The sequence below is a fragment of the Panthera uncia genome, assembly GCF_023721935.1.
Source record: "Panthera uncia isolate 11264 chromosome B2 unlocalized genomic scaffold, Puncia_PCG_1.0 HiC_scaffold_24, whole genome shotgun sequence".
Classification (NCBI taxonomy): domain Eukaryota; kingdom Metazoa; phylum Chordata; class Mammalia; order Carnivora; family Felidae; genus Panthera; species Panthera uncia.
The window spans coordinates 17,479,852-17,506,095 of NW_026057580.1; the positions used below are offsets into that span (position 1 = coordinate 17,479,852).

At 40.3% G+C, this 26,244-nt stretch overlaps 1 protein-coding gene across 1 annotated transcript; it reads left to right on the forward strand.

Annotated features, from left to right (window-relative positions):
- The first annotated feature begins 12,636 nt into the window (after window positions 1-12,636).
- CB2H6orf141 (chromosome B2 C6orf141 homolog) lies at window positions 12,637-18,025 on the forward strand. Its single transcript, XM_049653794.1, has 3 exons — window positions 12,637-14,044; window positions 14,559-14,615; window positions 15,946-18,025. The coding sequence occupies exon 1, from the start codon at window positions 12,707-12,709 to the stop codon at window positions 13,292-13,294; it is 588 nt and encodes a 195-aa protein (XP_049509751.1). The 5' UTR covers window positions 12,637-12,706; the 3' UTR covers window positions 13,295-14,044; window positions 14,559-14,615; window positions 15,946-18,025.
- Window positions 18,026-26,244: the final 8,219 nt, after the last annotated feature.

Sequence of the window (26,244 nt, forward strand, 5' to 3'; positions counted from 1 at the left end):
ATAAGGAAGTGCAATTTGGGGTGACACTTATACATCCTCTAAAACAGAATCTCATTTAATATTACAAGTTTTGATTCTTTTCGTTTTGCATTTTTAATCACTAGTTTTTATTGGGTGATTTGAATTTTGAGAAAGAATATGAAGTAACTATGAATTAAATGTCCTTAAGTTGTCTGTGACAAAACCTGAAGTTTTGTATCTGTTCTCTACCCTCAGTACACACTAGGGACAGGGAGAAAAATAAAACTGAACGTACAATGGAAGAGTGTAGCACCAACTGTAGAAATGATTTCTTCCTTTCAGGCTGGCATGTTTGCATTAAAATTATTTCAGTGGGGACACTGTTCTCTTAGTGCGGCTAGAATTAACAGCATAGTTCCATTTTCCCAAGTTTGTAATAGCCCATGTTTCTCAATCTCTCTTAGAAACCTTTGCTCCAACTATAAAACCCAATCACTGGCAGTGCCTGGGTGACTCAGTTGGTTAAGCATCTGATTCTTTGTTTAGGCTCAGGTCATGATCTCACCATTCGTGAGTTGGCATCCCACATGGGGTTCTGCACTGACAGCGTGGAGACTGCTTGGGATTCTCTCTCCCTCTCCCACTCTCTCTCTCTCTCTCTCTCTCTGCCCCTCCCTGCTCTCTCTCTCTCAAAATAAACTTAAAAAAAAAAAAAAAAACAATCACTTCCCTCTTGCTTTTCTCATTGTGGCTCTTACTACACCGAAAAATGAAAGTAAAGAGGGAAAGTAACCACTCAGTCTCTCCTCTTTTCTTCACCCCCTCTTACTTCAGCAGTGCTGGAATCATGTATGTTATCAGACTTATTTCTATTTTGTTCACTTCTCAAGAGAATTTTTTTTTCTTAAGTGCATTTTTTTCACTTCCTCTTTAAAAAAATTTTTTTTTAATTTATTTTGAGAGAAAGAGAGAGAAAGCACAAACAGAGGAGGGGCAGAGAGAGGGGGACAGAGAGACAATCCCAAGCAGGCTCCGTGCTGCCAGCATAGAGCCCGATACAGGGGCTGCATCCCAGGAACCGTGAGATAGGACTTGAGCCAAGATCAAGAGTCGGACACGAAACCAACTAAGCCACCCAGGTGCCCCTTTTCCACTTCTCTTATTCCTGCCCTTGTGATATTAAAAAATTATAAAGAGAGAATAGTGTCTCAGTATTCCTCTTTCTAGTTTACGTTAAGCTTTCTCTTTCACTAACATCTACATTTTTCCAAGGCAAAATATGTTCTAGGTTTTAAAAAGCATTGCTTATAGTATAAGAATATCAGATGTTTGGTTAGTACCATGAAGTTATTTCAGTGAACACTAGATGTCAGGTTTTAGTTCCAGATTATTGCACAAAGAGCCAACACTTGAATTGTTGCCAGTTGTCTCATTAGAATTTTTGCTGCATTTTGCTCTATTTGCTTTCAGCAGTTTCTTGGGGCTAGAAAAGTTTATGATAGGGCTTATGTGGAAAATAAATACATAAGAATAGCAATACAAATTCTGAAAATATAAGGTAAAATGAGAGATTAACCCCACCATTATAAAACATACCATGAAGATGATATAATTTATAGTATAGTAATGGTAAGTGATTATGCAGAACAATGAGATAGAAAAAAAAAGTTCCAGAAATAACAAGTACCTAGGAAAGTTTAAAATAACGTCAAAAATTACATTTCAAATCACTGAAGTAAAGATGAAATTTTAAATAAATGGCAATTTATTTAAGGAGACAACTGGATAGCAATTTGCATAAAAGTAAAATAAAACTGGATTCATACCTCACACCTTATACCAAAATAAACTCCAAACTGATCTGAAATAAATAAATAAACTTTTAAAAAGGAAAGTGCTCTTTCCAGAGTAGAGTGCTCTTTCAAAACTGTAAATGTGGCCATATCCTAAGCCATTTTCAATGGTGGGGCTCTTGGATGGCTCAGTCAGTTAAGTGTCCAACTCTGGATTTCAGCTCAGGTCATCATCTTGCGGTTTGTGGGATCGAACCCCGAGTTGGGTTCCATGCTGACAGTATAGAGACTGCTTGGGATTCTCTCTCTCCCTCTCTCTCTCTGCCCCTCCCCTGCTCACAGGCAGACACTCCTACTCTCTCTCTCTCTCTCTGTCTCTTCCTCTCTCTCAAAATAAATAAACAAACATTAAAGTAAATAAATAAACTTTAAAAAAAGAAAAGAAAACATGGTTTAGTTTCTTTATGACCTGGACATGAGAAAAACCATCCAAAACTCAGAAACTCCAAAATCAGAGGTAATAAAAGAAAAATAAATTAAGTTTGATAGTCAAAATAGAAATGACAAACTAGGAGAAACTATTTAAAATTTACACTATACATGCAGGAGAATGAGAAAAGTAGTATATGTCAACATAGATCTCTACTTATTTTGCAAACAGAAACACAGGAAAAATAATCAGAAACTAACTTTTCTTAAATGACCTAAAAACAATGGAGACAGGGATGAGGATAAGACTTTTTTGAATATATCCCATTTGCGTACTTTTGTCTTTTAAACAATGTAGCAACCTGGGATTTAAAAAAAAAAAATCTAGCTCAGAAAGAAAGAGATCAAATATGATAAAATGTTGTCAGTGAATCCAGGTGAAGGGTATGGCAGCCGTTTATTATACTATTCTTTCAACTATTTTTGTTATAGAATCAAAACTACGGGTAATAAGTGGCAGATTTATAGGCAGCTCAAACTGCACAAATGGGAAACACAAGTCACCACAAATTTAAATATAATATTTTCATACAGAGTATTACATTGACAGTCTTCTCATTGGTAATTCCATGACTACTAATTATAATTTCAAATTTGCCATGTTTTACTCTACTCAAAATCCTTAAACCCAGGGATAGGTGACAATTTAGGTCAGCAGTAGATGATGGGATCCTGAGAGGCAAAATATGTGGAAGTAATGTGATAGAAAAAACTGGTTCATTCAACAATGGTGTCAGGCACTGTTCTAGGTATTGGGGAGATAGCAGTGATAGTTACATTGCAGTGAACAAAATAAAGGAAAATCCAACCTGCATTCATTCTAGAGGACATGACATTTACTATGTGGTAGTCACTATTCTAGGGACTTTGCATGCTAACTCAATCCCAACAACTCTATGGGATTGGTGCTAATCTTACCCCACTTTTCAGGTAGATAAAGGAAGGCAAAGAAAGGGTAAGTATGCTGCCTAAAGTCCCTCTGCTACACACAGCAGCGGTAGGAACTAAATCCAGGGTGTTAACTCCAGCATTCAAACTCTTTGATTCTGCACTTTATCACATTAGAAAGGAAGGAATTTACTTGCATAAAAGACAACAAACAAACAAAGGAGGAGAAAGGGCACAGAAAAGGTAAAAGAGCCACAAAGCAAGGTCAGAGGAAAGTATGCTATCAGGGGTATTAAACTGAAGGAGGATGAAATTCCATACCTTTCTTAATGAATTCATGGCATTGAAAATAAAAACGTAAGATTGTCCTTAATATAAGAGCTGAGGAAAAGCAGGGAGTGGAGGGAGGTGTTGGGATTACCAATGACTAACTCAACCTTTGCCCAAGCCAATCCTTGCCCTTGAGAGGTGAATTATGAAGTATGTTTAAGAAAAAGAGAGATTATTACTAACAGTTTCTTTGAGTTCATGAACATTCCAGGTCAACTTGTTTGCAAACTTGCTTAAGCAAGAGACTCAGTGTTTTCTACCCACTTATTGCTTTCTTGATATAATGTAGCACCATTATAACAGTTATATAAATGGGGAATGCAGGCTTTCTGGATGCACAATATTGAGGATTTCCACAGCTGTTATATCCCTAACCAGATAGCACATACATGACTTACACATAATGGGAAGAAAATTGCCTTGCCCCCTTAAAAGTTTTTATTATAACCTAATCAAGATTAGGTGTTAAGATCATAACCTTTACTAATCAAAGTGATTATTTTATTTGAAATAATTCATAAACATTAATTCACCCCTGTTGAGTCAAAGATTAAATTATCTCTGGAGTAACACCACGTGTTGCTGAACAGGTCAAATTTGTTTATGCTCAAGATGGATATAAGGTAAAGAACATGAGTTCTTTATTATCATCATTAGATGCTGACTCAACCACTAATGATTCAATTTCCTGTTTAATAAGTTGTTTACTCATACTCAATGAGAGGGCTCAGTCTTATATCTTGATCTCTGACAGGACAGAATGATGATGAATATACTTTAAAACTGTGGATGATGCAGGCAGCTGACAGTGAGTTGCAATATTTACATCTCTTCTAAGTAGCTACTACTCAGAGCTACATGAGTCAGCCCCTGCAGATAACTGGCAAACCTAGCATGCTTTGTCTTTTAACTCCAAATCTCAAAGTACCTGGCCAATAGCATTTAGGGGTCACCAGCTCTCTATGGAGTGAAAAAGGAACATGCATAAATATTTCATTTAAGTATATATATACAATATAAAATTAAAAAAAAAAAAAAATATATATATATATATATATATATATATATATATATATATATACACAAGCTACAAATTAGGTAAACTTAAGGCTCTTTTTTCTTCTCCCAGGAACACAAATATTGGTCACTCAAAATTTAAGACAAAGATTTCTTTTAAAAATTTGCCTCAGACCACTGGGCTAATCTGCTTGATATCCACAGAATTGCCACCTTCCCACGCTTCGTCTTTCCCCCCACTAATTCATCACTACCAACATTTGCTCCTGTATCCCAGGACGATGAGCCTGGTTCTCATTTCCTACCTCTAGCCCTTGACTTTTGCATCTTTCTCTGAGGACCTCATTAAAAACTTTGCTTTAGGTACCCAGTACTAAAGAACAAAACTGAACTTTAAAAAACTAATTTAAGAATATTTTGCAGGCCTAGGGGTGCCTGGGTGGCTTGGTCAGTTAAGCGTCCGACTTTGGCTCAGGTCATGATCTCACGCTCCATGAGTTCGAGCCCCGTGTTGGGCTCTGTGCTGACAGCTCAGAGCCTGGAGCCTGTTTCAGATTCTGTGTCTCCCTCTCTCTCTGCCCCTCCCTTGTTCATGCTCTGTCTCTCTCTGTCTCAAAAATAAATAAACGTTAAAAATAAAATAAAAAAAAAAAAGAATATTTTGCAGGCCTAAACATGAGATCTGAAACGATAAAATCCTAGAAGAGAGCACAGGCAATAATTTCTCTGACATTGGTCATAGCAACATTTTTCTAGATATGTCTCCTGAGGCAAGGGAATCAAAAGTAAAAATAAACTATTGGGACTATATCAAAATAAAAAGGCTTCTGCACAGCATAGGAAACAATCAACAAAACTAAAGGACAACCTGCTGAATGGGGGGAGGTATTTGCAAATGACATGTCCTGATAAAGGTTTAGTATCCAAAATATATAAAGAAATTATAGAACTCAGTACCAGAAAAAAACAAATAACCCAACTGCAAAATGGGAAGGAGATATGAACAGACATTTCTCCAAAGAAGACATGCAGATGGCCAAAAGGCATATGAAAAGATGCTCAATATCAATCATCATCAGGGAAATTCAAATCAAAACCACAATGAGATATCACCTCATACCTGTCAGAATGGCTAAAATCAACAACACAAGAGATAACATGTGTTGGCAAGGATATGGAGAAAAAGGAACCCTCATGCACTGTTGGTGGGAATGCAAACTGGTGCAGCCACTGTGAAAGACAGTATAGAGATTCCTCAAAAAATTAAAAATAGAATTAACATATGATTCAGTAATTCCACTACTGGGTATTTACCCAAAGAATATGAAAACACTAATTTAAAAATATACATGCACCTCTGTGTTTATTGTCACATTATTTATAATAGCCATGCTACGCTACGGAAGCAGCTCAAGTGTCCATCCATAGATGAATGGATGAAGAAGATGTTGTATGTATAGATGGTGGAATATTACTCAGCCATAAAAAGAATGAAATCTTCTCATTTGCAACAACATGGATGGATCTAGAGAGTATAATGCATAGTGAAATAAGTCAGGGAAAGACAAATACCATATGATTTCACTCATATGCAGAATTTAAGAAACACAACAAACAAAGAAAAAAAAAGATAAACCAAAAAACAGACTCTTAACTATAGAGAACAAACTGATGGTTACCAGAGGGAGTGGGGGGGGGGGACAGTGGAAATAGGTGATGACGATTAAAGAGTACACTTATCTTGATGTGCACTGAGTAATGTGTAGCATTGTTGAATCACTATATTGTACACCTGAAGCTAATACAACATTGTATGTTAACTATGCTGGAATTAAATTTTTAAAAGTATATTTTTCAGGCTTCATAATTTTCAAAATGTTATCAGAGGAATCCTTTCATTTGATCTCCACAACAGCCGTGGGAAACAAGTGAGACAGACATTATTCATATCTTCAGATGAGAACATAGGATTGGAGACACTGGGAGACTCGACCAAGATAACATGATCCACCAAAGTCTGCTGACTCAGTCCAGTGGTGATCTCTGCATAGTCTAAGTTCTCTGGGTCATGAGAATCTCAGTTTTCAAACGAAATATGATAGAAGTCTCTTTTAAAAGGCTGATAGTTTTCAAGATCCAGGCTGGATTTTACTGAATTAGAATAACCAACCTCACACTGTTCTCAAACCTGTGCTTTGTGTTCATTTAAGCAGCATGTTTGTTCCGTCTTTTTTAATTCACTCAACTGTGTACAGTGATAAGTAGGATTATGAAGCTCTTTTATGCCATGCATAAGAGTCTGACTTTATTTTTGTAGCTTGGGGAATTGGAGAGGAAGAGTCAGAAAGGAAAAAAACCGTGGATTCTGCAAAACTTGGTTCAATATTAGTTATGTGGGGCAGGGTTAGCTTCTGAACAAAAAGGAAGATAACAGAATTGCCAGTCTTACTCATCTTTGAAACAAGGAACACAGAAAAAGTGGGCAGATTTAAGAGAATACATGAGGAGTCTAATTTTAGGTACTTTGGAATCATGGAACATTCAGAAGATGAGTCCAATAGAAAACTGAAGAGAAATATATTTCACCAGATTACACTGTGGTAAGAAACCCCACATTTGCAGTTTTTTTTTTTTAACAACAAAAGTTTGTTTCTTACTGAGAATATGTATTAGCTGCAGCTCTGTCCTATTTGTTGTCTTTGTTCTCTGACCATGGTGGAGACAGCAGCCCTCATCTGGGGCATGCCTAGAGCCAACCTTACAGTGACTCTTCAAGTTTTTGCTCAGACGCATCTGATGTCACAGGAGTTTACATCCTATAAGCTGAAAAAAAGTCACATGGCCAAAGCCAACATCAGTGGGGTAGGGAAGTATACCCCCATAGAGGAAGCACTGCAAGTCATATGGTAAACAAGCCAGGAAATAACAATCCTCTTTCAGGAAGAGGAAGTAAATAATTTGAGACAATAATTCACTCTACCACAAGTTTGGAAGTGGGTCATGGTCTATAAAAAAGATATAAGTTTGAGAATCATTAGCAGCCAGGTTGCAGTTGAAGCCATGAGAATAAAGTCACAGAGAGTATTTTAGACTTGTGAGAAGAAAAGTGCAAAGAATAAAACTATTCTCTACATATGCCCCCGTATATACCATGGCACCATTGCTCATAATGTTCCCTTATCCAGAGTGCCCTATTTGTCACTCTCATATCCAAATTCTGTTCATAATAGTATGGTACACATTAGTGCAATATTTTTACCCCTTTTTTTTAAAAAATGTTTACTTATTTATATTTGAGAGAGAGAAAGGGAGGGAGTGTGGGACAGAGAGAGAGAGAGAGAGAGAGAGAGAATCTGAAGCAGACTCCACACCGTCAGCACAGAGCCTGACGCAGGGCTCAAACTCACAGACCTATGAGATCGTGACCTGAGCCAAAGTCAGACACTTAACCGACTGAGCCACCCAGGCACTCTTTTACCTCTTCTTAAGAACACACTGACGTCTCTATTGGAGTGTTACCTCTCCCAACTGTGCAGTTTGGGTAGGTGGTAAGACCAGCTGTTTGCTTTCCCAATGTAGAAGGTGAGGCAATGCCCAAAGGCTTCTCTGATTATATCCTTCCTTTTACTGTCCTGTATTGTCAAGGGGTAAGTACTTTGCATAAACTCAGCTAGTTGGCTACTTCTGAGTGAGATTTTGACTCCTGAGTGAATGCCACAAGGCCAAGTGACAGAGTTGTTCATTCAACCCAATAATGGAAACTGTTCCTACAGTACCAACTTCCTATCCCTCCACAACAGCTTGGATCCCTACCCATTTTAAAGTCTGGTATTCCCGCTTTCCCAACAAATCTGTGAGCTCTTCTTCTTTTTTTTTTTTTTTTTTAACGTTTTTATTTATTTTTGAGACAGAGAGAGACAGAGCATGAACGGTGGAGGGGCAGAGAGAGAGGGACACACAGAATCGGAAGCAGGCTCCAGGCTCTGAGCCATCAGCCCAGAGCCTGACGCGGGGCTCGAACTCACGGACCGCGAGATCGTGACCTGAGCTGAAGTCGGCCGCTTAACTGACTGAGCCACCCAGGCGCCCCCTGTGAGCTCTTCTTAACAACAGTATCCCTTGCTGGCAAGGATGTGGAAAAACGGGAACCCTCTTGCACTGTTGGTGGGAATGCAAACTGGTGCAGCCACTCTGGAAAACAGTGTAGAGGTTCCTCAAAAAATTAAAAATAGAACTACCCGATGACCCAGCAATAGCACTGCTAGGAATTTACCCAAAGGATACAGGAGTGCTGATACATAGGGGCACATGTACCCCAATGTTTATAGCCGCACTTCCAACAATAACCAAATTATGGAACGAGCCTAAATGTCCATCAACTGATGAATGGATAAAGAAATTGTGGTTTATATACACAATGGAGTACTACGTGGCAATGAGAAAGAATGAAATATGGCCCTTTGCAGCAACCTGGATGGAACTGGAGAGTGTTATGCTAAGTGAAATAAGTCATACAGAGAAAGACAGATACCATATGTTTTCACTCTTATATGGATCCTGAGAAACTTAACAGAAAACCATGGGGGAGAGGAAGGAAAAAAAAAAAAAAGGTTAGAGAGGGAGGGAGCCAAAACATAAGAGACTCTTAAAAACTGAGAACAAACTGAGGGTTGATGGGGGTGGGAGGGAGGAGAGGGTGGGTGATGGCTATTGAGGAGGGCACCTGTTGGGATGAGCACTGGGTGTTGTATGGAAACCAGTTTGACAATAAATTTCATATAAACAAACACAACGGTATCCTTACGATAAAGCCTATTTTCCTTAAATCATTTGAAGTAGATATACTAGTCAATTTATATTACCTTAACAAAATACCATAGACTGAGTGGCTTAACTATAGAAATGTATTTTCTCATAGTCCTGGAGGCTGAAAGTCCAAGATTGGAGTGCCAGCACCGTCAGGTCCTGGCCAGAGCTCTCTTCCTGACTTGCTGATGGCCACTGTCTTGCTGTGTCCTCACAGGGAAGGTGGGGAGGTGGGCAGATCTCTCTTCTTCTTTAAAGTCCTTTCAGACCCCACCCTTATGACTTCACTTAACCTTAATTACTTCCTAAAGACCCCATTTCTTGAGATAGAAACATTAGGGGTTAAGCCTGCAAGTGGAGGGTAAAGCTTCTAACAGCAGAAGTAGTACAATAACTGAGAGTGATACTATATCATTAGTATTGAAAATAACTTCTGAATCTAACAGGCAAAATGAGAGGTGCCTGGGAGATTGGATTAGTAATGACAGGCTTCTTTTGACCTTACCACGGTATAGAGTATGCCACCACTTTTCAGACCCCAGGATATAAATTGTTTTACTACCCCTCCATGGCTGTATATTTGCAAGTGTTGTAGGCACTTCAGAGAGGAAGTAAATGGGTTCACTTTAGCACCCCTTCTCAGTCTTTTAGGCACTATGAGATATTAAAACAGAGCAGACACCACTACTCTGGAGGCAGAGTGCCTATTTCTCTGTTTTATATTCTTTTTAGACTTTATCTCTTTGAAGTTTAATTTATTCTGCATTTCCTGTGAATATTCTTTTATGCATTAATACATATTTCTTGACATCTAGAAATTCAGGTGCCACATGTTGGGTGAATCTGCCTCAGTTCTCAGCAATTAAGTTTTCCCCCTTTTACATTCCCATTCTAATCCCTCACCCAATCTCCAAAGGCAAAAAATAAAATAAAATAAAATAAAAAGTCATAAAACTTGTGGTTTCCACTACACTTCCCTCAGAATACCGACACCGGGACACCTGGTTGGCTCAATCTATTGAACTTCTGACTCTTGATTTTGGCTCAGGTTATGATCTCAGGGCCATAAGATGGAGCCCTACCTACATCCTACATCAACGGGGCGGGGAGGAATCTGAACTGGCAGTGCAGAGCCTGCTTGGGATACTCTCCCTCTCCCTCTCTCTCTCTCTGCCCCCCAACCCCAAGTTCTTGCTCTCTCTCTCTTTCAAAACAAATAAAAATAAACTACAAAGAAAAAGAAAAAAGAATACAGACACTTTCATTGAAATTCTCTCAATTTCCTGCAGGGAAGGGAAATTCAGTGTTATTGCCACTTGAAAGCAGCAAAAAAGGCCTAGAGCTTATCTATATGAATTTTTGGTAATGTTTCTCCTAATGCTGTCCATGGACTACGAGCATCAGATTTACTGGGGGGCTTGCTCAAAATCCATATTCTGAGTGCTATCCAACTCTATAAGAACAGAATTGCTGAGAGTAGGGTAAGACATTAATCATCAGGAGATTTTCATGTACATTAAAGTTAAGGTATTATATCCTACTTTTGGACATAGGGTTTGAAGAATGAACGCTTCAAGAGGACAAGCAATTTGGCTTGTTCCCCCAGATGTCCCCATCACCTAGAATATTGGCTGACATTTCCCACACACTCAGTAATTAGTGGTTAAGTAAATGAACAGAAAAGAACATGAAGTTGTAGGCTTAAAACAGGAGTAACTGGAAATAGGAAGAAGCATTAAAACATGCTAGAATCCTGGTTCCACTGTTTATTGGTGCTTGACCTTGGACAAAAATTTAACCTTGTTCTTCAAAGTTCTCAAGGAGACTAGAGTAATAGTACTACTTGCTTAGTCTATCGTGAAGAATAAATTAATTTAAATATATAGAGTGCTTAGAACAATTCTTGTCTAAAACATTTAAAAATTTTGTCATTTAGCAGTAACCAGCCCAAGGTCAGGCATCTTTTCAGCCAGATCTGACTCAGGTTTTCTCACTCCTCCAACACTCATATACATATGAATGACTTCATAAACAGCAGAAGGTCCTCTCTTTCCAAAATATCTCTTTAAGCACACCACTTGGTTCTTCAGATATGGGTAGAAATTTCCACCATCCCAGTCATTTTTACTTAAGTAGACAGGAAAACAGTGAGCACTTTCTAGTAAAACAAGCACCTGTTACTAAGGATGGACTGGCAATCACAAACTGACCTCCCCTTTCTCCATGAGCTAGTTTCCCCCATTAACCCTAGTCAAGGATGAGGGTGTCAGCAGGTGGCCAATGAGAAGATTCCAAAAGTCTACCCAGAAATACATACTTTTTTTTTTTCCTTCAGAACTTCAGATATATACTTTTTTTTTTAACCGCTGGGGTGAAAGAGAAAGGGAGTGGAGGAGTAAAGGTATAGATTTAAAAAATAATGAGGAGTGCCTGGGTGGCTTGGTTGGCTAAACCTCAGGCTCTTGATTTCAGCTCAGGTCATGATCTCACGGTTTGTGAGTTCGAGCCTGCATCCTGCTCTGCACTGACAGTGCAGAGATTCCCTTTCTCGCTCTCTCTACCCCTCCCCATTTATACTCTCTCTCTCAAAACAAATAAATAAACTTAAAAAAAAAAGACACCTTGATCTTTGTTCTACAAAAATAAAAAAATACAAAAATGACGCAAACACCAAATTTTAAATCCTGAAGACGTTCATTTAGTGATGTTTTTGTTTTGTTTTTGTTCCATGCAAAGCACTAACCCCCTTCGCAGGATAAGCATCGATTATAGCCAAAATGAAGATAGAAGCGACCACTGTCCTGCAGATCCTGGCATCCCAAAAGAAGAACAACCCCACCAGAAGCCGCGTTCTCAAAGGCTTCAACTTTTCTAGCCTGATCCCTAGATCCACATTCAATAATGTTGGCAGCATGATGGGGATGGATTTGGAGTGGACACGAAACGGTTTTCACAGCATTTGATTAACTCAGATAATTAAAGCAAAACCAAAACAACCTTCCCTATTCCTTCACCTGGAGGCGTGTCGTTGGAAAGAAGAGGGCGCCTCGTCGCGGGCACTTCAGGGGGGCGCTGTGCGAGGGTGTCTTTTGCGCCTCTGCCCTGTAGAAAAGCAGAAGGTGGGAACCAGAATACAACTGGGATGTAAGAAGGGGTAGAGAAGTACGAAAAAAGCAGCAGGGCTAGGGCCGAGAGTAAGAAGAAGAAAGAGAAGCGCCTGCGGGGAGGTCAAGCTAGGCGGCCCCAGGTGGACGCGCCGGGAGGTGCCGAGCTGCAGGAGGCGGGGTCTGCACCCAGCTGGCCGTGGGCGGGGCGGGGCGAGGCGGGCGGCCCCGGGACCACACCCAGCGCCCGCGCTGCCCGCGCTTTCCCCAGCTCAGCGGGAGTTTGCCGCCGGAACCGCTGAAAGGGCCGACGGATGAATGAGCCTCCCACCGGGCTGGGGGGCCCCGGGGCCTCGCGGGCCTGAGAATCTCGCGGACGCTCCCCGCAGCCTGGGGCGCGCCGGGTCCTTCCCGCGAGACGTGGGGCGCGGGGCTCCCCTGGCTCCTGGCTCCCGGAATCCCGCGGCGACTGCGGGGGCGAGCGGAAGCCAGGGCGGCGCTCCCGAGAACCACCCGGTGGCGGAGAACCTGGACTGTGAGCCCTGGGTCAGAGAGAAAGTGCTCTTTCTTCTGCACCCAGAGAGATGGTTGGGGACTCCAGGGGACCCTGCGCGGGAAGAAGCGGCCGGTGAGGAGGACTTCTTCCAGGCGACCGGAGACTACCGGGAACCCAACTGCCCTTCCCTCTTTCCGGGAAAAAAGGGAATTTCTGGCAGCCGTGTAGACGCTCCGTTCGGAGCCCCGCCGCAGGACCCCGCAGCCCCGCCCAAGTCCGTGCTCGTGCGGATCGTGGACTATCAGGTAACAGAGGAAGTCCTGTGGACCGCCTGGACGCAGGGCCGCATGACCAGGCGCACGGAGGAGCACTCCATGACCGCGATCACGTTTCGCACCAACAGGGAATGAAGCCGGCTGTGGGGCGCCAGGCCCCCCGAGAACCCCGGGCTCTCTCCCCTGGGGGGGGAGGCACCCCGCGTCCACGCTGCGGAGAGGTCACTTCGCGGTCCCCGAGGACTTGATTGCCCGAGGATATGAAACAGGAAAGGAGAGCCTGAGGAATGTTGCGAGCAGGTGGTTGAGCAATAATCCTTAAGAAAAGAAAAATTCTCTCCTGGGAACGCCAGCCTGTAGTTATCCAACGGAAGGACTGTTTGAAAGACTGAGGCAGCGCTTCTGGGAGGCGGATGTTACTCCACACAGAATGAAGAACAGTGAGCAACATAATACCTCCTTTGTGTCTTAAATACTGTGACGGCCTGGGGACCTAAGTCATTTAGAAGAGGGGCAGGAAAGGTATTTTCAGATTGGTAAAATGTGAGCCTTTTGAAATAAGAAAATGCTTTTGTTAAGTCTCATTTTGCAATACATCTCAATTGATCTCTTTGCTGCCTCCGTGATCTCTCTAAGAACTAAAACCAGAAGTGCAGTTTGAGGTCTGCCCCCTAAAGGGGGTGGGAGTAGAAGAGGAGAGCGGCTTCTTTTAAAGCTGAAAAATAAAGTAAAAAGAAATGGGAAAATTAAAGTACCAAGTAAACAAAATATTTTCTTTTTACTTTCTTCTGATGTGCACATTTTTCTTTTTTATTTCATTAAGTGTTAGGGAAAAAAAACAAAACTAGGAAAAGAAGAGGGAGAACAGAAGGCCCAGCTTTGAAGGTGAGATGCCATTTAAATGGGCTTTATACTCCAAAGTATTTAGTCTAGTAAAAATACTTTTTATCTGGTTGTTATTTATTTTAAAGTTTTAAATACGGTAGATAAATCGGATCTCAAGGTAGATAATGTATAGTTTGCTTTACATGATTTGTGTGTCTTACTCATGTCCTTAGCTCCTTATTAATAACATTTGTATGCAAGACTGGATTGAAAATACGTCTCTCTTGATGTGTTGGAAAAGAAAGAAATTTTTTCTGGTGCTATTGAAATAACTCATTTTATTTGTTCCTCTTTTTTTATTAAATACTGTTGTCATGAACTCTTTAGTAGTGTGGCCTGGTTTGGAGATCAGTGAGAAGCAAAGATGTACTGCTGGACTTCAGCTGTGTTGAAGGAGTCTTTGGTTACTTCAAGAATGAACAAAACAAATGGGACTCCTGGCTTTTGAGGAGTAAACTGTTGAACAGTGCCCCCTACCTCATTCCTCCCTCTTTGCCCTTTATTTTCAATTTAGAGCTTGAAATGTCCTCAGATATCATCTGATCCTCTTGCCTCCTGGCAGACAAGATAGGTAAGATACATCCCTGTTTTACAGATGACCTAACCTAGGTATAGAGACCACGTGGCTTGGGTAGGTCACACAGCTAGTAATTGCATACACTTACTAAGTAGGTAAGAATACAATCTCCCTTCTAAAGGTTTGAGAATGGCCTTCAGAGGGACTTAACTTGTAGGGAGTCAAAACATGACAGAGCATCCTGGGTTTTCTGACTCATGTTTATGGAAGGTGCTAGAATCACCTTGATGCCCCAGAGTCCTACAAGGTCTTTTGGCTGGAGGATCACCACTGGCAGTTCTTAGGACCATGAGACCCACACTGGAGAGAAGAATTCAGCACCTGACCTCATCTCGGTTCAAAGCTTCTTGGTAGATAGAAAGGGTAATATAAGCCCCATAAAGTGAATTATCCTTTACTCCAACAAACTTGTCTGGCCCCTATGTGAGGTTAAATTTCTTTGGTAGACAGTTTTCAGGACTGAAAATTAATTTAATGAATTTGGTTGTGAGTCATTATGTGACCCAGGTGACTGAACATTGAATTTACAGTCCACAAGGAAAGCCTCCTCAACATTGACCAAAATGTCATTTTGTTGCCTTCTGTATGGCGGCAAACTCTGAAGTTCAGCTTTTGGGTTCAAAACTGTCCCATTTCTTACTGTGACTTTGGACAAGTGCTTAATCTCTATGTGCCTCTGTGTCCTTATTTGTTAAGTAGGAATAATAAATAGCATCAATCTCATAATAAAGTTTTTTTCCTGGGATTAAGTTAAATGAAGAAACCTTAGAATAATGCTTGGCACAGTAAAAATGCTGAGTTAGCTGTTATTATTAGTGTTGTGATTGTTTAGTTCACTTTCATCCTAACCATTCTTTTATTTAATAAGAAAAACAGCTGAAGGTATACAACACCAGGAATCCTGTGATCCAAACCACTGATTTTTATTGACTCTTATGCATTCCTGAAAGAAAAAACTTATCTCTGGTTTTTGCTTAAACTTATCTCAGGTACATCCTTAAATTTCTTAGAAATGACCTCCACATCTTGATTCAAAGGCCTAAGGTGCATCATGCTTGACAGAGTCTTTGAAGAGGTTTCAAGTCTGCTTAGTTCCCCTTTGTAGGAGTTTTGAATGCTTTCTTTAGGTGTCAGGTTAGTTTCCCCTTAGAGTTTTAAATCTGATGCCCTATTGTCCCAGAGAAGCAGAATAGATACCCGTTTTAATCTTACCTCCTTTCTGACAAAAATGTATTTATTCAAGTCAGCTTAACTCTTTTAGTCCAAGTATACTTACGTTAATTTTATCTCAAGTAAAAATTATTTTTATTTTTTTGAGAAACAGAGGCAGAGTGTGAGCAGAGGAGGGGCAGTGAGTGAGGGAGACAGACCGGAAGCAGGCTCCAGGCTCTGAGCTGTCATCACAGATCCCAATGTGGAACTTGAACTTATGAACTGTGAGATCATGACCTGAGCCGAAGTCAGCCACTTAACCAACTGAGCCACCCAAGTGCCCCTAAAATAAAGGTTATTTTTAAAGCACTTGCCAGCCTTCTTGTTGACTGCCTACAATGCGCTTACAGATTTTCTAATTAAACCAAAGTCTCCCTGATACGAAGTAGTAAGTTGAAGCACTGTTGAATTAGCTGCACAGGTTTTCAATATCCAAACAGAACCCTCTTGAGTGAGGAGCCTGAGTCTTTTCCCATTCACAGTGTCCTGGGAGTGAATCCAAAGTGAAATTTGAGCATTCTCAATACTAAGAAATCTCTGCGAATGGCTGGGTGTTGGCTGTTTGGTCTTACCACCACCTTGCTGGAAAATATGATCATCTATAATTGTCTCAGGTGGATGAATCATAGCAAGGACTTCCAGAAGCCCCGTGGCCACTCAAGTGACCATAAGGCAAATATCACATAAGTTCCATCAGGCAAGTGTTGGCCTGTCTTAAAACCTTTGTCCCCATTAGGCAAGTGTTGTCCTCTCTTAAAACCTTTGTCTACATCCTTCGCCAACTTTGAGATGCATTACATTTGACTTGCTGTTCTTATTCTTGTTCTTTATCACCAATACTTTATGTGCCTTTTTGCTTATAAAAAGGAGAAAGAAAGACAAATCTTCCTGTTAAAAGAAGTTATATTCACTGCAGAAAAGTTTGAGGAAATAGTTTGCAAGGAAAAAGAAAACTGGAGTAAAAGGAAACAAAAATTCACCCATGACCCCAAATCTGTTCATATCTGATACATTTCCAGTCTTGTTTTATTTACTTTATTTTTTATGTGTATATCCATACCTACAGAACTATACTTTTCTTGGCATAAGCAATTATAAAATCTGAGTATTGTCAATTACATAAACTAAGATATAGTGATGCTATTCAGGGTGAACCAGAAGCATGGGCATCTCTAAGAATATTTTTTTTTTAGACCTGGAGAATCTCGGGCCCCAGTCTAAATATTTAATCACAATTTGTATTCCCACAAGACCACTGGGTGGCTCACATTAAAGTTTGAGAAGTACTGATATATATGCTGTATGTAGTTCTGTGTCCTACTTTGTCACAAAAACCAAAACGTTTTCATTTTCTCTCTATTCCCCATTAACAATTGTTAACAATGCCATGGAAATAACACTTTGTAGAATTACAAAGGCATTTAGAGATTACAAAAGAGTGAGGTATATATTGATTCGTGAATTGGCAAGGAGATCTCTAAAAATCTGTGGTTTTTTTTAAAGAGTCATTAGTCTAGAGGTTTTCATAATGAAACATTGATTATTAGAGTTCAGAAATGTGGTTCTTTTATTACCTAAGAATGTGAGACAGTACTTAAAAAACCCCTTAAGGGAGGAAGGGCAGGAAGTCATTAAGGAAAACACAATTTCAACACTTCTACAGGCTGAGTCAGGTCTCCTGTTAATGAATTGCAAGGGGTTGGGGAGGAAGGTGGAGCCTCAATTTGAATCCACGAATCAGTGATTCAGATAAGAAAACAAAGGCCTTGACTCTTGAACACCCTGATTTGTTTAGAACTCTAGTGGGTACTTTGCTCTTTAATTAAGGAGGGCAAATCTTTGTAACTTCTCCAGATGAAGATAAGAGGTGACACAGTACTGTTTACTTTGGAAAGAGTAAGAAGTTATAATCCATTCTTAGGCACTGTTCTGCCAATAGTGACCAACGAAACGTTAGACTTGCTTGCTTTGAGGCTTGGAATTAACTTTAAATTCAAACTCAGATTTCAAAGTGTTATGATAGAATGAATACTTTTGGGGAGACTGCAGCCTTTGCAAAACTGGACGGGCAGACGTTCTTTATTTAGAGTTCGGTGTAGGAAAGGAATTAGCCCGCCTCACTTGGCACTGGGCAGGGAAGCAAAGACAGGCAAGGCAGTGGGAATGCTTTACAGTAACCACCATGACCTTAATGTTACCCCCAGCTTGACTAAACCAGACAGCTTGCTTTCTGAGTGTAAGCTTTTGACCTCCCTTTTCTTGGAGGATTTTCTTTCTTTTTTTTTTTTTTTAATTTTTTTAACGTTTATTTATTTTTGAGACAGAGAGAGACAGAGCACGAACGGGGGAGGGGCAGAGAGAGAGGGAGACACAGAATCGGAAGCAGGCTCCAGGCTCTGAGCCGTCAGCCCAGAGCCCTACGCGGGGCTCGAACTCACGGACCGCGAGATCGTGACCTGAGCTGAAGTCGGCCGCTTAACCGACTGAGCCACCGAGGTGCCCCTCCTTGGAGCATTTTCTTTAGAAAACTTGAAATTGTCAATTCTTTCTTTGCCTCTTTGGCATGTAAATCTCTCAACTTCGTGTCTGTTTTTACATCTGGGGAACATCTTTCTCAAGGATCTGGGAGCCATCTCTTGGAAATGTAATAAAAAAAAAAGATAGGGCTCCTAACTTCCAGTGTCTGGGAGAAGGTAAGAGCCTACCTTAATAAGTATCAATTAGCAAACAAGAGGGCCTAATTGAATTGACCACCCTCCTCTCAGTGCCCCCCAGTACTTTTCCACTAACCTACGCCAGTGCTTAAAAACTCTCACCTTTTATTTCAAAGGAGTTGAGTTTCAGTTCATCTTCTCTCTCCTATTGCAATAAATTCTTAAAGTTATTTATCAGTGTTAAATAAATTCTTCCTTGCCTGTTCCATTCTGTCCGGTACAATTTTTCTTTGACAGTAGTGAAAAAAAGGCTTCATATATGCTCTGATTGGAAACTATTAACATAGAGAAGCTGGAGGTGAGCTATCTAAAAAAACTTCTTTGGGACGCCTGGATGGCTCAGTTGGCCACTGACTCGATATCTGCTCAGGTTGTGATTCACAGTTGTGAGAATGAGCTCTGAGTCTGGCCCCCACTCTGAGCCTGGAGCCCCCTTGGAATTTTTTCTCTTCTCTCTCTACTCCTCCCCTGCTTATTCTCTCTCTCTTTCAAAATAAATAAGTAAACATTAAATAAATTATTTTTAGAGAGACTTCTTGTATGTTTGGCTTGGGGCTTTCTCTGGTGTATCCTGCGCTAGAAGGGTACCAAAAAAAAAAAAAAAAAAAAGGGAAGCTGGCAGTCACTGACCAAGTTCTGATCTTTCTGGGCTGATTGCTGCTGAGGCTGTGGTTCCCAAGCTATTTGCTTTACAAATTGTGGTCATAGTTCTACAACCAGATAAATAATATCAACATCATAAGGTTTGTTTTTTTTTCCCCCAGGAGTAAGTTAAAAATACTTGGAACAACAAAAATGTTAATATTAGCTATTAGAATAATATTACTATTATCTGTGTTATTATTACCGTTTAGTTCACTTTTTATCCTAACCCAGGCTTCAGTCTTTTATAACACAACAGAACACATACAACATAAGAAATCATATCAAAACCAAACCAGTGGCTTTTACTAAGATGCTTTTCTGTCTTTTTTCACATATTATCATACATGGCCTGGTCATTGTCCACTTTTATATTCAGTCTCTCATTAATTTTAGGACAATCTTGAAGACAGAATTAGACACCAGAAGACCTAGTCACAGAATTCTGGAAGGTCCAGTCACAGAATTCTTTTTTGGAGATAATCACATTATATTTATTTCTTAGAAACATTCAGAGTACAGCATTGCAAGTAGTTTCTTTATGGGGGTGAAATATGCTTTGGCATAGTTCAGCCCTGACTGTTGGGACCCAAAATGCTGTATAATGGATTAGTGCCTCCTTACTGAGGTAAGGGCTGTGTGAAGTCTACCTGGGCATGTGGATTTCCCAGTGGTCACTGAGATTGCTGGGTGCATAAGCCTGATCTTAAGCCTGGTTTGTTAGACAACCTGCCCCAGGCCCAAAACCCTGAGTCTTAAAGCTGATTCTATACCCACTCTATTATCCTTAGGCACACGTCCAACTTCAAAAAAAAAAAAAAAAAAAATCTTACGACTTTGAAGTTGTTTCGAAAGTTTACTAGGTTTTTGGAAAAGTGGATATAATTGAATTCCCAAATTCAGCTTACTTGGGAGAAGGGTGGGGGAGTATAATGGACACCAGATACTTTTTACGAAACCAAGACAGCTCTCAGCAAGGGCTTCGGTACACAGTCAATTTCTGTAAAGATTGGTTCTCTGACAGCTGGTCTCCGTGTCTCAGAGAAGCCATGAGAGTACCTGTAGACTTTCCAAGCCAGCCTCAGTATTAATGCAGATCCCTGAGGTTATATGGTTCAGGCTCTGCAGTCCTTCTTTTCTTTCTTTCTTTTTTTTTTTTTTTTTAATTGTAGTATAATTAGCATACAGTATTACACTAGGTTATGCAGTCTTTCCATCCCAACATAACTGAGTGGGAAAATGTGCAAATGTACAAGTGAAATAATTCTATAATCAAAATGTTGGAATGGAAGGGGGCACCTGGATGGCTCAGTTGGTTAAACGTACAAATCTTGATATCAGCTCAGGTCATGATATCACAGTTTGTGAGTTCGAGCCCCACATTGGGCTCTGCTGACAGTGTGGAGCCTGGTGGGATTCTCTCTCTGCCCTCCCCTGCTCCTCTCTCTCGCTCAAAATAAATAAGTGAACTTAAAAACATGTTTGAGTGGAAGAAAGGAGATTCTGTGACCTGTAATTAATGACATGCCAAAGACTTGGCCTGAGGAGCAAAACAAAAGCTGTGTGTCATCTTTAGAGCTGTTAAAACAGGGATAAACCTGAACTAAAAGTCTATCTGCTTTTTATCATCACCAAGTGTTTAGTGATAGAATACCCCTCTCTAAAAAAATTCTATTGTTGATCTAACTTCTAAAAAATTCCTGATTACTGCTTGAATTTGAATAATACAAGTGTAAGCTTGAAATGAACACATTAAAAGTTTTCTTTTTTTTTGTGAGGAAGATCATTTAAAGAACTCTTCAATGTTGTCCCCCTAATATCTCTCTCTCACACATGCATGTGGTATCAACTACATGTGTTCATTTTGAGAGTAAATTCCTAAGGGTTCTGAATACTTTCAGCTCACTGGGAGTGCACGTTTTGTCTCCAACCCTTATATATTCCTGCATTTCAAGATTCAATATAAACATTAACAGAGCAATTATAGTGATTAAGAAAATGAACTTGAGTTACTTCAGTTCTGACACTTCATGTGATATTATGTGTAAAATTTAAAATAAGAAAACAGTAAAATGTAATAGTTTTTGTTTGATAACTGCAAATTTAGTTCATACATAAACTTTTACTGGACTCGGATAATGTATTTAACATTAAATTTATTTTTTATTCATTATTTTAAAACTAAAGAATGAGTCAAGAAAATAAAACATTGCATGAGTGGTGTAATTTAGTAGTTGTTTCTTTTGCAGATACTTCAGTTTTATTAAAGGTTACTTGACAATTATTTACACAAATCATTAGACTAACCAAAGGATCAAAGTTCTTTGTTTTACTTTATGACTATTGCTGAACATTCTTTTCTCATGCTGGTTTTTTTTTAACTTTATTTGTTTATTTTTTTAAGATGGAATTTATTGTCAAATTGGTTTCCATACAATACCAAGTGCTCATCCCAACAAGGTGCCCTCCTCAATGCCCATCACCCACTTTCCCCTCCCTCCCACCCCTCATCAACCCTCAGTTTATTCTCAGGGTTTTTTTTTAATTTTTTAATGTTTATTTCTGAGACAGAGAAAGACAGAGCATGAGTGGAGAAGGGGCAGAGAGAGAGGGAGACACAGAATCCGAAGCAGGCTCCAGGCTCCTAGCTGTCAGCGCAAAGCCCAACGCAGAGCTTGAACCCACAAACTGTGAGATCATGACCTGAGCCGAAGTCGGTCACGCAACCGACTGAGCCACCCAGGCACCCCAGTTTATTCTCAGTTTTTAAGAGTCTCTTATGGTTTGCCTCCTTCCTTCTCTGTAACTTTTTTTTTCCCCTTCCCCTCCCCCATGGTCTTCTGTTAAGTTTCTCAGGATCCACATATGAGTGAAAACATATGGTATCTTTCTCTGTATGACTTATTTCACTTAGCATAACACTCTCCAGTTCCATCCTTGTTGCTACAAAAGGCCAGATTTCATTCTTTCTCATTGCCATGTAGTACTCCATTGTGTATATAAACCACAATTTCTTTATCCATTCATCAGTTGATGGACATTTCGGCTCTTTCCATAATTTGTCTATTGTTGAGAGTGCTGCTATAAACATTGGGGTACAAGTGCCCCTGTGCATCAGTACTCCTGTATCCCTTGGGTAAATTCCCTGCAGTGCTATTGCTGGGTCATAGGGTAGATCTATTTTTAATTTTTTGAGGAACTTCCCCACTGTTTTCCAGAGCGGCAGAACCATTTTGCATTCCCACCAACAGTGCAAGAGGGTTCCCGTTTCTCCACATCCTCTCCAGCATCTATAGTCTCGTGATTTGTTCATTTTAGCCACTCTCACTGGCATGAGGTGATATCTCAGGGTGATTTTGATTTGTATTTCCCTGATGAGGAGTGACGGTGAGCATCTTTTCATGTGCCTGTTGGCCATCTGGATGTCTTCTTTAGAGAAATGTCTATTCATGTCTTCTGCCCATTTCTTCACTGGATTATTTGTTTTTCAGGTGTGGAGTTTGGTGAGTTCTTTATAGATTTTGGATATTAGCCCTTTGTCTGATATGTCATTTGCAAATATCTTTTCCCATTCCATTGGTTGCCTTTTAGTTTTGTTGATCGTTTCCTTTGCAGTGCAGAGCTTTTTATCTTGATGAGGTCCTAATAGTTCGTTTTTGCTTTTAATTCCCTTGCCTTTGGAGAAGTGTCAAGTAAGAAATTGCTGCGGCTGAGGTCAGAGAGGTTTTCTCCTGCTTTCTCCTCTAGGGTTTTGATGGTTTCCTGTCTCGCATTCAAGTCCTTCATCCAGTTTTTAGTTTATTTTTGTGAATGGTGTAAGAAAGTGGTCTAGTTTCATTCTTCTGCATGTTGCTGTCCAGTTCTCCCAACTCATGCTGGTTTTAAAAATTAACTTCTTTTTGGTGCCAGATTCACTAAGTATGCCACTGCCAACATGTGGTCATAAAGTCACAAACATGGGGGACTAAAGGTTTGGAATTGAAGCTCATATTTCCTGATCTCTAATCAAAATTGTGTCTTTCCCCTCTATGAGTGAAAGCAGTCCACAAATTAATTTTGACTTTGGATGGAGATTTAACATATATTATTGTACACCAGTTAGGTACTAAGTGTAACTCAGAAAATGCTGCTACTTCTTGAATGTGTTCAAACAATAAGTTAAAATTAACAGGTCCTATTTCTTTTGGCATTGGCGGCTTTATTTAGTTCAACAAAGTCGGGGAACCTGAATATTCCCCATCTGACTCTTTCTAAAAGGACTCTGTGTACAGTGCTGCTTGGGGGATGACCAAGAAGGACGTAACATTCCTCTCAGTTTGACTAAGCTTTAGACCAGCTTTTTCCTGACTTTAGTTCCTGCCTTCCATTTTCTTAGGGCATTTACTTTAGAAAACTTTCACATCAATTCTTTCTCTGCCCTCTTTGAGTTGTAATTATTAAAAAAAAAAAAAAAAAGAGCCTCCTGCCAGATTTACAACCCAAGGATGTCTTTTGCAAGGACCTGGAACCCATCTCTTTGAAATGCAGTTATCAAGGAAGACAGCACCCCTGTCTCCAGTCCCCATGGGAGGGTAGAAGTCTGGCTTCAACGGATGCTGTTAGTTAGCAAACACTCATGGCCTAATCCTAGAGAAAAAATGTGCAAGTTAAGAAGTAACTCAGAGTAGGGGACACATGCCATTGGTCAGCCTCCACACTAAACATCACCTGTGCTCTTCTACTCGCTCACCAGGACACTTCAAAACTCTTCCCCGCCTTGTTTCAGCAGAGTTGAGTTCAGACTAAGTTCTGGCATCTTTTCTCTATTGCAGTAGCCTTAAAGTCTTGCTTCATGGCATAACTTTATCCAGTGCCAGTTTTGCTCTGACAGGGATCAGGTAAGAGCAGGGGAGAACCATTTATGTTGATGATGGGGACATACATTTGACTCCATAAAAACTGAAGATGGTTTTTGTGTCTCGGGAACTGCCGATGATTTTGTTATTCTGCAGCCGTGTTGCTTGCATGTGCCTTCACTGGGACTTCAGAGCACTGAACACAGGGGACTGGGGTCTGCAAGTTCCAGTTATGTCAGAGCAGGGGAATTCGCTTTCTGAGCTCAGCAAACTGGCAGTACTCGTAAGCAATTATCTGCTATTAATCCTCCCTTTTTGGTTATTCACAGAATGAAGCCAATGTCTTATGCTTAGTGTGCTCCTCACTCAAAAGTTGAATTTTCTTAGGGCCCCTGGGTGGCTCAGTTGGTTAAATGTCTGACTTCGGCTCAGGCCATGATCTCACAGCTCGTGAATTCAAGCCCTGCGTCAGGCTCTGTGCCTGACAGCTCAGAGCCTGGAGCCTGCTTTGGATTCTGTGTCTCCCTCTCTCTCTGCCCGTCCACTGCTCATGCTCTGTCTCTCTCTCTCAAAAATAAATAAATATTAAAAAAAAATTTTTTAAGTTTAATTTTCTTCCTTGCAATTTTGAAGGTGTTCTTGGGCATTCTAGAACAAAGCATTATATTGTTTTCCTGAGCAAACCAATTAAAACGATTGATTGGTGATACTTAGATGTGTCCTATCCCCTGGAAGAAAAGGACAGATTTGACTTGAAAGACCTTAGAGCAGGAAGTGAAGGTTCTAGGTGCCAATGTTCTGTCTTAGAGAATGGCAGTAAGGTGGTTTCCACTACATTGATTAGCACAGGAACTCAGAACCCTCTGTGATAATGTGGCTGATGATTTAAATAAAGCTGAAGTGCTTGGCAGAATATCATGGCTGGCAAAATGCAGAAAAGGGAAGCTGGCACATCAAGAACTAGGGCTGCGTCTTGTATTGCAGAGCCTAGGCTCAGAGCAGAACATATATCTTGTGAGGCATGAGTTGAGTGGTAAAGCCAATGTCAGGGGTTAGGTCCAGGTCTAGATGGGAGACCTCAGGGGATGGATGGATGGTGAACTTCTGCATGAGGCTGGTGAAGAACAGGAAAAGCTCCATCTTGGCCAGTGACTCACCAACGCACATCTGGAGACCTGGAGAGATGGACATGGTGGAGGATTATAAGATATACGAGCACAAAAATCTGAGCCACAATTTGGACAAAGACAAAAGCTGTCCATGTGTGATTTCTCCTACTTTAGAATGTACCTCTTCTGAGCCTCATGGACTCTTCCTAAGCCCCGGAAATACAAAATTAACTACACATGCTACCTACCTTATGAGCTCCCAAGAGGGAGATGGGCAGCTAAATAAACATTAACATTTCAATGTGAAAAATGCTACAGCAGGTAAAGCCAAGTGTGTCATGAGGACAGATAATAAAGGTACCCAATGTGATTTGAAGGGCCAGGGAGGACTCCTCCTTTGTGTGAGAGCTTTGTATCTCTCACAAAGCTGCATAGACAGCTCCTATGCAAAGGGTGAGAAGAAGTCAGCCAGAAAAAGATGGGGTGAGATGTGGAAGGGGTCGTGATATATTTCAGGGCTGAAAAAACTTTGACTCTGACCAGAACATAGAGCATGAGTTAGGGAACATAAGGCCTGAGGCCAAAGGATAAGTAGACAGTAGGTCATACTGAAGCATTTTAAGAACAGAGACTTGGTTGCTTTTGGAACATGACTTATTTGAGAAAATGTCAAGGTATCTGAAAAGTGGAGTCAGTTAAAATTGAGGAAGGAAGTCTTCTGGGTAAGTTTTTTATTAAAGAAAAAAAAACAGGAGGCTTAATGTTTATATATATTTCTTAAGATATATTGTGTTGAGGATGGCACCTTTTTTTTCTGGCTCAAATTTAATGACTTTGTGGTTATATTATAAAACAAAGATGACATATTTGACTGAGATGTAGCATTATTACAAGTTTTTGCTTCTAGTCCTTCAGAAGGCCCAACCAAGTCTTTTCGTCCCTGCTTCCAGAGTCTATAAATCCTAAGCCTGATACTTTGCATTCCTGCCAGTAAAATGTTGTAGACAGTCCAGCTAGATTTCTCTTTTTTAAAAAAATATTTATTTATTTTTGAGAGAGACAGAGAGACAGAGTATAAGCAGGGGAAGGGACAGAGAGAGAGGGAGACACA